The 17347-nt window shown below is 45.2% G+C and overlaps 2 protein-coding genes across 2 annotated transcripts; one reads left to right on the forward strand and one right to left on the reverse strand.

Moving 5' to 3' along the window:
* Positions 1-422: 422 nt before the first annotated feature.
* Positions 423-12061, reverse strand: LOC138359533 (serine/arginine repetitive matrix protein 1-like). Its single transcript, XM_069318874.1, has 2 exons — positions 11978-12061; positions 423-986 (listed from the first exon to the last, which is right to left on the reverse strand). Exons 1-2 carry the CDS (start codon positions 12059-12061, stop codon positions 423-425), a joined length of 648 nt encoding a protein of 215 aa, XP_069174975.1.
* A 1597-nt stretch (positions 12062-13658) lies between these two features.
* Positions 13659-17143, forward strand: LOC138359534 (uncharacterized). The gene is made up of 2 exons (XM_069318875.1): positions 13659-13758; positions 16284-17143. Exons 1-2 carry the CDS (start codon positions 13659-13661, stop codon positions 17141-17143), a joined length of 960 nt encoding a protein of 319 aa, XP_069174976.1.
* The last annotated feature ends 204 nt before the right edge of the window (positions 17144-17347 follow it).

Genomic DNA, 17347 nt, shown 5'->3' on the forward strand with positions numbered 1-17347 from the left:
TCAGTCAAGAGCTAGAGCCTCCAGACTCAGTCAAGAGCTAGAGCCTCTAGACTCAGTCAAGAACTAGGAGCCTCCAGACTCAGTCAAGAGCTAGAGCCTCCAAACTCAGTCAAGAGCTAAGAGCCTCCAGACTCAGTCAAGAGCTAAGAGCCTCTAGACTCAGTCAAGAGCTAAGAGCCTGCAGACTCAGTCAAGAACTAGGAGCCTCCAGACTCAGTCAAGAGCTAGAGCCTCCAGACTCAGTCAAGAGCTAAGAGCCTCCAGACTCAGCCAAGAGCTATAGAGCCTCCAGACTCAGTCAAGAGCTAAGAGCCTTAGAATCAGTCTATCTTAGATAAAAATAACATACAAACATACCTTAACGAGGAGGGGGGGGGGGCAGTGAAATTCAACAGTATATCTAACAGTATATCTGAGACCTTTTACCGGAATTCATTTAAGATAATGGAACATACATCTGGGACAACGGCTTCCTGCCCTCTCGTGATAGGCGTGTGGCGGCGACGGTTGGGCGCGCTGGTGGTGTCTGTGGGCGTGGGTGGAGGCGCGGCGGTGTGTGTGCTGTCTGTGGGCGTGCGGTGGCGACGTAGAGACGACGAGAATGTCTGTGGGCGTGCGGTGGCGACGTAGAGGCGACGGGAATGTCTGTGGGCGTGCGGTGGCGACGTAGAGACGACGGGGGATGTCTGTGGGCGTGCGGTGGCGACGTAGAGGCGACGGGGGATGTCTGTGGGCGTGCGGTGGCGACGTAGAGGCGACGGGGATGTCTGTGGGCGTGCGGTGGCGACGTAGAGGCGACGGGAATGTCTGTGGGCGTGCGGTGGCGACGTAGAGGCGACGGGAATGTCTGTGGGCGTGCGGTGGCGACGTAGAGACGACGGGGGATGTCTGTGGGCGTGCGGTGGCGACGTAGAGGCGACGGGGGATGTCTGTGGGCGTGCGGTGGCGACGTAGAGGCGACGGGGAATGTCTGTGGGCGTGGGTGGCTGGCCAAGGTGAAACACAATGGAATCATGTGTAACAAATTTACCACCAATTCAACCGCCCTCTATCCCCATTGCTCTCTCTTTTACCTCTCTTCAACGAAACATGTACGAAACCCGTACATCTTTCCTAAATCATTGCAACTTTTTTGGCATTTATTAAATGGTTTATGAGTTCCTGAAACACTGTGAGGTTGTTTACTCTAAGAATAATCTTGGGTTGTGAAGCATCGAAGCTCATAAAGTGTTTAATATATGTAAACTAAAGTCACCATGATTAAGAAAAGCTATACAGGCTTCGTAATTTGTTGCGTAAAGGCTTGATGAATCTTGACTCTGAAGAGGAGAGAGCGAGAAGTCGTGGTGAGGGACGCAAGATGAAGAATATGATTTAAGAATAAGAAAGAGTGCGTTCATCAGCATACGAACGCTTATCGTTAAATGGAGAATAAAGATCGTTGACAAATAACGAGAAAAGAACAAACGGCAGAACTACCCTGTGGGACCCCACAACTGATGAAGACAAGGCAGACCACTTCGACCAGCGAGAGAACTACCTAAGAACTACCTGCGAAAATACTACAAGTGCCCTGATGAAAGGTGGAATATCTCTGAACAAAACTCACCTTACATAATCATATGGTGATTAGAGGTAAGATGACAGCACTCAAGGTGCTTACAATTTATTGTTGTTTTAGATTTAGCTACTCAGAACGAAGTGTCCATGTAGCACGGGCTATGGTGAACCCGTAAAAGGTGCTTACAAGATCTTTCAATGCGATAGATTCCAACAAATTTGAGACAAAAATAATGAAAGTAATTGGTAGATAGAAGAAGTCTCCTTTCTTTGGGCAAAGTTGAACATGACTGCAGTCCCCTGATAGCGTAGTGGTGACGCACTCGCCACCGAATTTGTCTGGGTTCGAATCCTGAGAAGGAAAGATCGTCTGGGGCGCCAATTCTTAACTGTTCGACTCTTCTAACCGAACAGTAATTAGATAAGTGGTTATTAACCAATTGGCGGGTCGTCTTCCAGGAAAATCTATTGGGTAAAGATAAAGATAAGATAAAAATAAGATAAAAAAACTACCTTACCTTGAGGTGTTACTGAGGATCAATGACCCCCGCTGCCCGATCTCTAAACCAGGGCCTCCAATAGTTGGTGGTCTGATCAACCACACTGTTGTTCGCAGTTTTGACGAACGAATTACGTCAGGAGGAGAGGAACGCCTCAGAAGACACACAAAAGGTGAAACCATCCAGTAAATAATTCATGACAATTTAGACTCATGTTGAGGACACATGAGTCTAAATTGTCATTGTCATGTGTCCTCAACACATAAGGTCGCAAGCACTCTTGGGTAATACGGTTTCTTGGAGCTTGATGGTTTAATAGTTCCGTGACGCGACTTTCTTACGGTGAAACAATGACTTACAAAACAGAACCGAGGAGCAGCAGAAATACTGGAATAATCATAGTTAAGAGAAACGCTGAAGAGGTTAGGTCAGGGCCAGAGAAAGTGGCTATGGTGGAGAGCCCATCCTCCTAAAACGAAAGTTACTTAAAAAGTAACTATGTGGTCGAACTATGTGGTTCTGCCCGAAACGCTTTGCGTAATAGTGGCTTTAGGCAGTGTATGTACTAGCTCTATCTATAAATCTATCAATTTATGTAAAATCTCTTGTATGTATGTACCTTACCTGAATAAACATTTTATTTGTTATTTTATTTAAAGTACCAATATGTCCTGATGAACCACTGGAAAGTAGCATTTTGTATTAATGAAATTGGACAAACCGGAAACTTTTTTATAAGCAGTATTAATATAATACCAAACCAAACCTCTCCCAGCAATCCTACGTCCAATGATACGTCTTATATAGTACATATATGTGCTTTACAAGGTCTAGGAATATTTAAATTAGTTTTTAGCTCTATTTTCTCCCGGACTCTAAAAATATTTGTACAAAAAGTGGGTTACTGGAGCTCCAATACTGCATATCGGTTCCTTCCGCCCAATAGTCACAAAAAGTAGCATCACGAGGATGGGTTGACTATGGAACTCTCACAATGAGAGAGGACAAAAACATTAGGAGATATTTTTAGTCACAGACAATAGGGAGCTCTCAGGTGGAAGACGCCAGCCGGAAGGCAGGCAGGCAAGGCAAGGCAGACAGGCAAGGCAGGCGGGCAGGCAGGTAGGCAGACAGGCAGGCAGGCAAGGCAGGCAGCCAGGCAGGCAGGCAGGCAGGCAGGCAGGCAAGGAGGGACGTAGGCAGGCAGGCAAGGAGGGACGTAGGCAGGCAGGCAGGCAGGCAAGGAGGGACGTAGGCAGGCAGGCAAGGAGGGACGTAGGCAGGCAGGCAAGGAGGGACGTAGGCAGGCAGGCAGGCAAGGAGGGACGAAGGCAGGCAAGGAGGGACGTAGGCAGGCAGGCAGGCAGGCAGGCAGGCAGGCAGGCAGGCAGGCAGGTAGGCAGGCAGGTAGGCAGGCAGGCAGGCAGGCAGGCAGGCAGGCAGGCAAGGCAAGCAGGCAGGCAGGCAGGCAGGCAGGCAGGCAGGCAGGCAAGGCAAGGCAGGCAGGCAGGCAGGCAGGCAGGCAGGCAGGCAGGCAGGCAGGCAGGCAGGCAGGCAGGCAGGCAGGCAAGGCAAGGCAGGCAGGCAGGCAGGCAGGCAGGCAGGCAAGGAAGGAGAGAGACAGGCAGGCAGGCAGGCAAGGAGGGAGAGAGACAGGCAGGCAGGCACAGTTGGATATGTAGGCAGATATGTCGGTAGGTAGGTAGGTAGGTAGGTGAGCAGCTAGGCAAGTATTTAAGTATGTAGGTAGTAATATACGTAAATAGGAAGCTAAGTAGGTTAGAAGGCAGATAAGTAAGTTAGAAGGCATGTAAGTAGGAAGATAAGTAGGTTAAAAGGCAGGTAAGCAGGTAGAAAGTTAGGAAAGTAGGCCATTAGGAAAGGTAACAAGGAAGGAAGTAGAGACAAGCAGGGAGAGAGATGAAGGCAGAAGGTAGGACAGTAGGTAGACGGTCAGACAAGCAGGAAGGCAAGTAAGGGAGGCGAGCATATTGGTAGACTAGAAGTTAGAAATATACCAACCGAGCAGGTAGAAAAAAAAGGTATTTTATCAGGCATCTAGGAAGGTAGGGAGCCAATCAGAGGGTAGACAGGCAGATAAGCAGAATGTTGAAACACCGTGCAGAGCAGACAAAGCAGCAGACATGAGTAAGTAGGCATGCAAACAGGCAGAGGGGGGGGGGGAACATACAGCAGCAGACGAGGACACAGCAGACAAAGCAGCGACAGACAGACAGACAGACGTGGGCGACCTGTCACCAGAGGCACGTGGAACGACAGGAGGACGCTCCCAGGATGCCAGGCAGTCTAGACCAACTCGTAATGGAGAATTAAGGGCAGAGTTCCGGGGATGGACAGAACCTGTGCCGCCACGATATATCGTGGGGGCCCTGTCTCTCTCTCTGTCTGTCTGTCTGTCTGTATAGCTGGTTGGCCGACTAAATACTTCTGCTGCTTCAGTCAGCCGCGCCATGCAGAGCAGCTGACAGTGTTTAACTGAGCTTTCAGTTTCATGAGATATGCCTGCGAGTTCCCCTCTCTCTCTCTCTCTCTCTCTCTCTCTCTCTCTCTCTCTCTCTCTCTCTCTCTCTCTCTCTCTCTCTTTCTGTCACTGTCACCTCCCCTCTTCGCCCCATTTTTCATTTAAAATACCTCGGGATAAGGGATAACGTCCGATAAGGGTGATAAAACACAAAATATCAAAGAAGAGGTTAAAACCAATTCAGCAACAAAAATATTGCAATTGGTGATCTAAATTGTTTAAACTACTGTAATCGTAATTGTCTGAATATTGGAAAATATCATTAGCTTATACTAGATACGTTAGCTAAACTGTTAGAATAATTGGCCTCTTAAATTTTAATACTGGAAGCATAACCAAAAATGTATATAGCCATTTATTATAGGAAACGAGGGTAATATATGCAAATTAATTTATTTCCAAAGTACTGTCAGCTTCCAAAACACATAAATGGAATGGGAATGCAAATATGAAAATAAATAATTATAAAGCAAATGTATCATATTAAGGTGTCAAACACTGAACTAAACTCCAAAATTATGATGGAACGATTAATCAGTGAGGGAGTGTACTCACCTAGTTGTGTTTGCGGGGGTTGAGCTTTGCTCTTTCGGCCCGCCTCTCAACTGTCAATCAACTGTTTATTACTACTTTACTTTTTTTCTCCACACACCACACACACACACACACACACACACACACACACACACACACACACACACACACACACACACACACACACACACACACCTAGTTGTGTTTGCGGGGGTTGAGCTCTGGCTCTTTGGTCCCGCCTCTCAACCGTCAATCAACAGGTGATTGACAACGTGGTGTGAGTACAACGAGGTGCCCATTTGGTCTGAGCTCTCTGAATGTTTCCTGTGTCTCTGGATTCTTACTTTTGCCTTCAAACGAGGCCTATACACTGAATGGTGAGTCACATTGTATACTTTGTTCCCTTAAGGAAACCTTCCTTCTGTTTTTGTTCTAGCTTAGTTGTTATGCTGTCCATCATGAATTGTATTTAAAGTATTCTCACTGGAATTTGTTGTGACTCGGTATTCCTTTCACAGAATTGTAGTGTGTGTGTCCAACCCTGTCCCCTTCTGTCTCGTTACACAACCTACATATTCAAAGCTTGTTGACCAGACCACACACTAAAAGGTGAAGGGACGACGACGTTTCGGTCCGTCCTGGACCATTCTCACAATCGACTTGAGAATGGTCCAGGACGGACCGAAACGTTGTCATCCCTTCACCTTCTAGTGTGTGGTCTGGTCAACATACTTCAGCCACGTTATTGTGACTCATCGCCTGCATATCCCTTCGTTGTTTTATAGTGTCACCATTTTTAACACGTGTTTTATACACACACACACAAACACACACACACACACACACACACACACAAACACACACACACATAGGGCCTCGTAGCCTGGTGGATAGCGAGGGCCTCGTAGCCTGGTGGATAGCGCGCAGGACTCGTAATTCTGTGGCGCGGGTTCGATTCCCGCACGAGGCAGATGCAATGGGCAAAGTTTCTTTCACCCTAAGTGCCCCTGTTACCTAGCAGTAAATAGGTACCTGGGAGTTAGCTGTCACGGGCTGCTTCCTGGGGTGTGTGTGGTGTAGAAAAAAAAAAAAAAAAAAAAAAAAAGTAGTTAGTAAACAGTTGATTGACAGTTGAGAGGCGGCCCGAAAGAGCAAAGCTCAACCCCCGCAAAAACACAACTAGTAAACACACTCACGCACACGCACACACAAGGGGAACACGCACAAGGGGACACAGGTGGAAACTCAGTACCCAGATGAGCCACAGAGACGTTAGAAAGAATTTTTTCAGTGTCAGGGTAGTTAACAAATGGAATGCATTAAGTAGTGTTGTGGTGGAGGCCGACTCCATACACAGTTTCAAATGTAGATATGATAGAGCCCAATAGGCTCAGAAATCTGTACACCAGTTGACTGACAGTTGAGAGGGTGGACCAAAGAGCCAGAGCTCAGCCCCCGCAAACACAACTAGGTGAGTACACACACACACACACACACACACACACACACACACACACACACACACACACACACGGAATGCATTAGGATTGTATATATATAAACTTTTATTTTTGCTTTGTCCAGCACGGTAATAAATAACTGATGGTCATTGCAAAGAGTATAACAATCAAGTCATTTTAAACGCCTGGTTTTGATGTTGAATTGTGCGGAAAAACGATACGCGTATTATTAATCTCTTCATCATGATTCATGTCCAAAATTTGTAAAAAACAAAAAAACAAAAAAAAAACAAAAATACTTTTTTATATATGAAAATATGCAATGGTCCATATTTACTAAATTCCATCCATAGCCTAAATAGCTACAATCATTTTTTGAATGACGAATTGGCAAAAAATCGTCATAGGATACAATATAAATCAAAATAATACATTCACACGTCAGGAATAAAACCAAACACTACACTAGTGTATTTTTGGAGCCAAGCATTGCATTGCCCCACACGAGAGATTCCAGAAGACGGACATGTAACTATTAACGTAGAAAAATCGACCGATAAATCCCCGGGTAAGTGCGAATAGTTAAATCCCAGGATAGAGCAGATCCCCCATGGATACCCCGCTAACCAAACTGCAATGATCTCCCCTTGGCCATAATGACTCGTAAATCCTGGAGGGAGGGAGGGAGGGATGGGTGAGGGAGAGAAGAGAGGGAGAGTGAGGGAAAGAGGGAGACGTTAGGGATACGAGCGAGGGAAGGAGTGAGAGAAAAGTGAGGAAGGGATAAGGGAAGGGAAAGGGACACGATGGATAGAAATAGGGAGGGAGATAGGGAGGAAACAGGATGCGAGGGAGTGAAAGAGGGAAAGAAAGAGAAATAAAAAGACAGAGGGGGAGGAAGAGGATGGAAGACGAGGGATGGAAGGAAGAATGGAAGACAAGGAAGGAAGGAAAGGAAGGAGGATAGAAGAGATAAAAAGGTGAACTATCCCAACCGATGATAGGATAAACATCGTCACACATTGGTTAATCCTAAATCCTGCAGGTGTACGGGAGACCTGTCCCTCTAAGACACTATAAAAGGCACAAATTATGACCCCAATAACAAGGCGGAAAATTGCACCCCTAACCCACACATCTGAAATTTGGTTTTCTAAAAACCATCAACAAATAGAAGGTGCCAACAACCCATGAACGCACAAACTCCTATGAGATCTGACGAAGAATAAATTCCTCCAGAATCTTTCTAAACAAACACTAAGGAAAAATACATAAGATGCAATCCGTTTCCCCCACACACAAACTCAGAGGCGGGCAGAACTCCTGCGCTCAGTATTAGCAGATAAATCTAGAGTGAGGGCAGGCGAGAGAGCAGGGAGAGGCAGGGTGATGATAGCATGTTATCTTGGTGGTGGTGGTGGTAGTGGTAGTGGTAGTGGTGGTAGTGGTAGTAGTAGTGGTGGTGGATGCAGTACTGGAGGAACACGTGGTAATGACAGAGTGACACGTAATATCGCTGTTTGATAGTGGTGATGAGGTGCAGGTGGTGATGGTGATGGTGATGATGGTGATGGTGGTGGTGGGGGGTGTAGGTGGGGGACCAACGCTACAAGTGGGAAGAAGAAAACCATGTAAGATTCTCGATGGTAATTGAAAAATCAGTTCTCCAAAATTCATATTTATTTCTAGTTTGACGCGACGACGCGTTTCGTAATAACTTATTACATTTTCAAAGACATGTAAGGTCACCCGAGCTTCGAGCCCGCGCTCTCTCAAACAACCACAGTCACCAGACACAAAAGACAACGAATTGCGTCTCGTGTTGCACAAGAGAAAAATCATTTAATTGCATACTCGACCTCTAAATCAAGGCATTCCGTGTTTGCAGCAATTAATACATAATCTGACTCACAAAGAGACTACCCAAGAAACGTGAAATCAACAAAGTCTTCCTAGGGGGGAGGGAGGCTATACATAGGTATGACATAATAGGCACAGATACAATAAATATCTCTCCATCTCTTTCTCATTCTCATTACTTCTTCCTCCTCTTTCTCTCTCACTCTCTCTCTCCTTACCTCTCAACAAAGACGAATTTTATTTAGAGAAATGAGATCTCTTATTAAATTTCAACATTTTAAAATCCTCCCCAAACACTTTCCCCCACTTTTATCTCCCTATCCTGCTTCTCCTCCTGTTCCTCCATCCTCTTGCTCCTCACTCCTACCCTTGTGAGGAGTTTACCTCACCCGTGATACCGTCTTGACATGAATCCAACATCAAAATTTATTCCTTTCTCAGGGAAGGTTTTCCAGCACAAGTTAGCCACCAGGGGCCACATGTTCTCCCTAAAGTATTTTGTGAGAATTTCCTTGAGAAATTGCTCTGGAGGGGATCATCCGACCTCCATGGAAGTAATCAGTGGAATGGGGGGAAGGGGTTGTAGGACCCCCGAGTAGATGAGGTTTATGATTAATTATTGAGTTTGGTGGTATGCAGTAGCCTGGTGTTGCGTGTCGAGCGAATTTATGGAGTAATATATATATATATATATATATATATATATATATATATATATATATATATATATAAATATATATATAAATATATATATATATATATATATATATATATATATATATATATATATATATATATATATATATATTAGTATACTTTGGTAGCAGTGGAATCCGATCCCCTTCCTTCTCCAAGGGGATCCGATCCCCTTGGAGGGGAAAAAAATCTCGTCAACGAATTAATCCAAGAAATGGATCAGATAAAACAAATCTTTTTCCATATAACATGCAAATTGATTATGCAAATAAATAATATATCTGTATATATTGGCATGTATACCGGATATTAATGTTGATATTGTCTCGAGTCTATGAAACAACTCGTCTTTCATTTTGTTTATCTGATGCCGCTTATCAGACGTCCTCTTCAACATGATTGCGTACAGATAAAATAATAAAAAACAATTGTGTGTATAAAGGAAGATAAACATTTGCTCCAGCACCTGATACAAACCCCTTTTTTTAAGACTCCATTATATCCTGAAACTATTTCCCTGACGGCATGAACTGATGAGCCACAACTGCGCTGATGATCCTCGTAAGGGCCTCGTAGCCTGGTGGATAGCGCGCAGGATTCGTAATTCTGTGGCGCGGGTTCGATTCCCGCACGAGGCAGAAGCAAATGGGCAAAGTTTCTTTCACCCTGAATGCCCCTGTTACCTAGCAGTAAATAGGTACCTGGGAGTTAGTCAGCTGTCACGGGCTGCTTCCTGGGGGTGGAGGCCTGGTCGAAGACCGGGCCGCGGGGACACTAAAGCCCCGAAATCATCTCAAGATATGATTAGCTCATACTCTGACGATCCATAACTACACAAATGATTGCCTTATACTCTGACAATCCACGACAACACTCTCACAATCACCTCATACCCTAAGGACTCATAACACTCACAATCACCTCATACCCTAAGGACTCATAACACTCACAATCACCTCATACCCTAAGGACTCATAACACTCACAATCACCTCATACCCTAAGGACTCATAACACTCACCTCATACCCTAAGGACTCATAACACTCACCTCATACCCTAAGGACTCATAACACTCACCTCATACCCTAAGGACTCATAACACTCACAATCACCTCATACCCTAAGGACTCATAACACTCACAATCACCTCATACCCTAAGGACTCATAACACTCACCTCATACCCTAAGGACTCATAACACTCACAATCACCTCATACCCTAAGGACTCATAACACTCACAATCACCTCATACCCTAAGGACTCATAACACTCACCTCATACCCTAAGGACTCATAACACTCACAATCACCTCATACCCTAAGGACTCATAACACTCACAATCACCTCATACCCTAAGGACTCAAAACACTCACAATCACCTCATACCCTAAGGACTCATAACACTCACAATCACCTCATACCCTAAGGACTCATAACACTCACAATCACCTCATACCCTAAGGACTCATAACACTCACAATCACCTCATACCCTAAGGACTCATAACACTCACAATCACCTCATACCCTAAGGACTCATAACACTCACAATCACCTCATACCCTAAGGACTCATAACACTCACCTCATACCCTAAGGACTCATAACACTCACAATCACCTCATACCCTAAGGACTCATAACACTCACAATCACCTCATACCCTAAGGACTCATAACACTCACAATCACCTCATACCCTAAGGACTCATAACACTCACAATCACCTCATACCCTAAGGACTCATAACACTCACAATCACCTCATACCCTAAGGACTCATAACACTCACCTCATACCCTAAGGACTCATAATACTCACAATCACCTCATACCCTAAGGACTCATAACACTCACAATCACCTCATACCCTAAGGACTCATAACACTCACAATCACCTCATACCCTAAGGACTCATAACACTCACAATCACCTCATACCCTAAGGACTCATAACACTCACCTCATACCCTAAGGACTCATAACACTCACAATCACCTCATACCCTAAGGACTCATAACACAATCACCTCATACCCTAAGGACTCATAACACTCACAATCACCTCATACCCTAAGGACTCATAACACTCACAATCACCTCATACCCTAAGGACTCATAACACTCACCTCATACCCTAAGGACTCATAACACTCACAATCACCTCATACCCTAAGGACTCATAACACAATCACCTCATACCCTAAGGACTCATAACACTCACAATCACCTCATACCCTAAGGACTCATAACACTCACAATCACCTCATACCCTAAGGACTCATAACACTCACCTCATACCCTAAGGACTCATAACACTCACAATTACACATTTGTAATCAGATCCAGTCAGGAACAAATTCTTCCCTTTACTTTTACTTTAAACAATTTAGAAACTGACAATTTTTACCAGTAAGGAATGGGTGTACTAAATGAACAATAACAAAAAATAAACAAGTTATCTTGAGGTTATCTTGAGATGATTTCGGGGCTTTAGTGTCCCCGCGGCCCGGTCCTCGACCAGGCCTCCACCCCCCAGGAAGCAGCCCGTGACAGCTGACTAACACCCAGGTACCTATTTTACTGCTAGGTAACAGGGGGCATCAGGGTGAAAGAAACTCTGCCCATTGTTTCTCGCCGGCGCCCGGGATCGAACCCGGGACCACAGGATCACAAGTCCAGTGTCCTGTCCGCTCGGCCGACCGGCTCCCACAATCGAATTAACAGGAGCAACAAATACTAAATCTGGAAATGGGGCAAAATACTACTGGAACCTCTACTCCATTTTCTTTGTAAACAAAACGGAATCGCGAGCGTCGGGAATATCTTACAATTGGGGGGATTTTTGGACCTTCTGACCCTATCTGGTCCCCTCGAGGCGAGAGAACTCCCTCTTGCTTTGGCATTTTTACCATGTCCGCGGCGGACAATTACGATGCAAATGAGTCGGCGAATATATTGCTCCGGCTCAAAAGCTCCATTCACAGGCTGTTTTTAAGTCGTCCTCGTCCGACATTATACCGAAGTTTACGCTAGCATTCCAGTTTTCTCCTGAGAGTCACGTTTTCCTCACAAGAATTTAGTTTTCTTTAAAATCTTGATTTGATTTGTATTTCCTGAGTTAGAGAGATTTATCAGCCTTTTTTGGCCAGGATTACACACACACACAAAAATCGCAGATTTCTGTAACCAACCAACCCCCTGTTACCTAGCAGTAAAATAGGTACCTGGGTGTTAGTCAGCTGTCACGGGCTGCTTCCTGGGGGTGGAGGCCTGGTCGAGGACCGGGCCGCGGGGACACTAAAAAGCCCCGAAATCATCTCAAGATAACCTCAAGATCTCAAGATAACCATTCTAATTAGTCACCGGGGGCATTAGGCCTGCAATCTGGCATAATCAAATTTTTGACAGACTGGAATTTAAGAAAAAATACGATAAACAACTTTAAAAAAATTAGGCAGGGAAGGGGGGCGATATATTTTAACCATTACCGTATTAAACAAGAATCCACAATTTTGAAATCACCTAAGAAATTGGCATATATATCACCATTAGAAAACATAAATGGTTGAAGAAGACCTGGAATGTTGCAACAAGGACCTAAATAGGCCTATATGTCTATTTAGGTCCTATTATGCGTAGACAGCATAATAGCTCCTGCTGTTGAAGCTTGACACGTTATGAGACAGCGGTAGACAGCGACCGAAACGTCGCCCAGCTTGAAGAGAAGGGAAGGGAAGGGAATGATGACCAGACCACACACTAGAAGGTGAAGGGACGACGACGACGTTTCGGTCCGTCCTGGATCATTCTCAAATCGACTTGAGAATGGTCCAGGACGGACCGAAACGTCGTCGTCCCTTCACCTTCTAGTGTGTGGTCTGGTCATCATACTTTAGCCACGTTATTGTGACTCATCGCCTGCGAGGGAAGGGAAGGGAAAGGAAAGGAAGGGAAGGGAAGGGAAGGGAAGGGAAGGGAAGGGAAAGGAAGGGAAGGGAAGGGAAGGGAAAGGAAGGGAAGGGAAGGGAAGGGAAGGGAAGGGAAGGGAAGGGAAGGGAAAGGAAGGGAAGGGAAGGGAAGGGAAGGGAAAGGAAGGGAAGGGAAGGGAAGGGAACATACTACAACTAGCAATAATAGCTACCATTCATGGCTATTGATCACCACAGCTGACCATCAGGAGAAAGCGCAAAGCAGCTTGAAGGAAGACCACAAGAGATCTTCGGGAAGAAAAAGGACCTGTGTACTTACCTAGTTGTACTTACCTAGTTGTGCTTGCGCGGGGGGGTTGAGCTCTGGATCTTTGGTCCCGCCTCTCAACTGTCAATCTACTGGTGTACAGATTCCTGAGCCTACTGGGCTCTATCATATCTACACTTGAAGCTGTGTATGGAGTCAGCCTCCACCACATCACTGTGTGTGTGTGTGTGTGTGTGTGTGTGTGTGTGTGTGTGTGTGTGTGTGTGTGTGTGTGTGTGTGTGTGTAAATGTGTAAATGTGTAAATGATCAGTATGATATGTGTAAATGATTTCCCAAAGGGTATTGAATCGTTCATCTCATTGTTTGCTGATGATGCAAAAATTATGAGGAGGATTAAAACAGAGGATGATAGTAGGAGGTTACAAGATGACCTAGACAGACTGAGTGAATGGTCCAACAAATGGCTACTAAAGTTCAACCAGAGTAAATGCAAGGTAATGAAACTAGACAGTGGAAACAGGAGACCAGACACAGGATACAGAATAGGAGATGAAGTACTTAATGAAACGGAAAGAGAGAAAGATCTAGGAATTTATATCACACCAAACCTGTCTCCTGAAGCCCACATAAAAAGAATTACATCTGCGGCATACGCGAGGCTGGCTAACATCAGAAAAGCCTTCAGGAACCTGTGTAAGGAATTATTCAGAATCTTGTACACCACATATGTAAGACCAATCCTGGAGTATGCGGCTCCAGCATGGAGCCCGTACCTTGTCAAGCACAAGATGAAGCTGGAAAAAGTTCAGAGGTATGCCACTAGGCTAGTCCCAGAACTAAGAGGCATGAACTACGAGGAAAGGCTGCATGAGATACAACTCACGACACTGAAAGACAGAAGAATAAGTGGAGACATGATCACTACCTACATAATTCTCAGAGGAATTGACAGGGTAGATAAGGATAAACTTTTTTAACACGGGTGGTACGCGAACAAGGGAACACAGGTGGAGACTGAATACCCATATGAGCCACAGGGACAGTAGAAAGAACTTTTTCAGTGTCAGAGTAGTTAACAGGTGGAATGCATTAGTCAGTAATGTGGTGGAGGCTGACTCCATACACAGTTTCAAATGTAGATATGATAGAGCCCAGTAGGCTCAGGAATCTGTACACCAGTTGATTGACAGTTGACAGGCGGGACCGAAGAGATATCTCAACGCGTTAAGAGCTCAACCTCCGCAAGCACAACTAGGTAAGTTTAACTAGATGAATGCACATGTACACACACACACACACAAACACACAACCCAGAGAGGTTGACAAATGGAATGCATTAGGAAGCAATGTGGTGGAGGCTGACTCCATACACAGTTTCAAGTGTAGATATGATAGAGCCCAATAGGCTCAGGAACCTGTACACCAGCTGATTGACGCTTGAGTGGCGGGACCAAAGAGCCAGAGCTCACCCCCCGCAAACACAACTAGGTGAGTACAACTAGGTGGGTGAGTACAAATTGTTAAAAAGCGAGTGAGTGACTTTCAGGCCTGCATGAATTTTTACATCATACATGCATTAACAAATAAAATTAAAACATAATATTTCGTTCAATTTGCTTTAATTTTTGGAATACGATCCTGATTTAAAAAAAAAATGAATGAGTGACAGGGGATTCACTGAATTTATCATTTAGTATCATCAAATTCAAAAATTAATCGTGTGCCTAAAAGAGAAAGACAGACTTACAAAGACATACTAACTGACAGACAGTCTGTCAGTCATTAAATCTAACAAAGTTCATTCAAACTGTCAGCTAGTAATAGTCTCTCTCTCTCTCTCTCTCTCTCTCTCTCTCTCTCTCTCTCTCTCTCTCTCTCTCTCTCTCTCTCTCTCTCTCTCTCTCTCTCTCTCTCTCACTCTCTTTCCTCTCTCTCACCCTCTTCCTCTCTCTCTTTACGCAATCTTTACCCGCAAGAAAATCAATTATCAAAGTGTTCAGAGTTTTATGGTACTATTTGTTTCTGGTAATTTTTAATTAACGAGCTACGCTGCGGGAATGAGACCAATCAATCAGCAACGCGGTGTGTATGTGCTTGCGTGTGTTTATGTGTGTGTTTGTATGTGTGTGTGTGTTTATGGGTGTGGTACACTACTCACTCCCTCCTTCTTTAACACACACACACACACACACACACACACACACACACACACACACACACACACACACACGCACGCACGCACGCACACACACACAGAAGTGACTCGAACCCATACTGCCAGGAGCAACGCAACTGGTATGTACAGGACGCCTTAATCCACTTGACCATCACGACCGGACAAAAACTGATGGTAGCCGAGGCTATTTAGCCCATCAGCCCGCCGGCACTCTGATGGTAATCTTGGGCATAGTATTTTATCAAATCACCTCATTCTTTGGGGCACGTGAGGAACACAAATGTGAACAAGCCTGAATGGTCTCCAGGACTATATGCAACTGAAAACTCAGTTTTCAGTTGTGGATTGAGCCCTTGTGGATTTATTCATTTGATCCATCAGGCTATTGTGATTTCTTTGCGTTATTGATATCCTTTATGTTATATTACGTTACATACATAAACGGATATTACGTTATGTAACATCCTTTTTCCTTTATTACAGTGAAATTTCACTCATGTCCCCTGTCTATAGACCGTATATAAAACATTCTTAATCTCTCAACATAAGGGGAAAATATATATATATATATATATATATATATATATATATATATATATATATATATATATATATATATATAGAGAGAGAGTTACTGGGATTAAGGTTCTCGTCGCTCTCTTAAGAGACCTTTACGTGAATTTATGTCCATTCTAAAGAACGATGCCTAGACGGCAGAATCTAAATGGTGCGTAATAACGGTAAAATTACTTATTGACAGCAAGTGAGCAAATACATTGCTGTCTCTCTCCAAAACTTTTCTACCAAGGCTTTCTCTCACCAGTCTCCTCTCCCAAGCCTTCCTCTCACCAGTCTCCTCTACCAAGCCTTCCTCTCACCAGTCTCCTCTCTCCAAGCCTTCCTCTCACCAGTCTCCTCTTCCAAGCCTTCCTCTCACCAGTCTCCTCTCCCAAGCCTTCCTCTCACCAGTCTTCTCTACCAAGCCTTCCTCTCACCAGTCTCCTCTACCAAGCCTTCCTCTCACCAGTCTTCTCTACCAAGCCTTCCTCTCACCAGTCTCCTCTACCAAGCCTTCCTCTCACCAGTCTCCTCTACCAAGCCTTCCTCTCACCAGTCTCCTCTCCCAAGCCTTCCTCTCACCAGTCTTCTCTACCAAGCCTTCCTCTCACCAGTCTCCTCAACCAAGCCTTCCTCTCACCAGTCTCCTCTACCAAGCCTTCCTCTCACCAGTCTCCTCTCCCAAGCCTTCCTCTCACCAGTCTTCTCTACCAAGCCTTCCTCTCACCAGTCTCCTCTACCAAGCCTTCCTCTCACCAGTCTTCTCTACCAAGCCTTCCTCTCACCAGTCTCCTCAACCAAGCCTTCCTCTCACCAGTCTCCTCTACCAAGCCTTCCTCTCACCAGTCTCCTCTACCAAGCCTTCCTCTCACCAGTCTCCTCTACCAAGCCTTCCTCTCACCAGTCTCCTCTACCAAGCCTTCCTCTCACCAGTCTCCTCTCCCAAGCCTTCCTCTCACCAGTCTTCTCTTCCAAGACTTCCTCTCACCAGTCCCTCTCTTCCCTTACGTCCCAGCCCCACAAGATATCAGCTTTCGAAGTCTTCCTTACCTCAAAAACTGAGACCTCTGTCTCCCTGCCTCCAGTACTCCTCCCTGGGACGGCCTCCCTGCCTCCAGTACTCCTCCCTGGGACGGCCTCCCTGCCTCTAGTACTCCTCCCTGGGACGGCCTCCCTGCCTCTAGTACTCCTCCCTGGGACGGTCTCCTAGCCTCCAGCACTCCTCCCTGGGACGGTCTCCTAGCCTCCAGTACTCCTCCCTGGGAC

The sequence above is a fragment of the Procambarus clarkii genome, chromosome 91 (genome assembly GCF_040958095.1).
Source record: "Procambarus clarkii isolate CNS0578487 chromosome 91, FALCON_Pclarkii_2.0, whole genome shotgun sequence".
In the NCBI taxonomy this organism is placed as follows: Eukaryota; Metazoa; Arthropoda; class Malacostraca; order Decapoda; family Cambaridae; genus Procambarus; species Procambarus clarkii.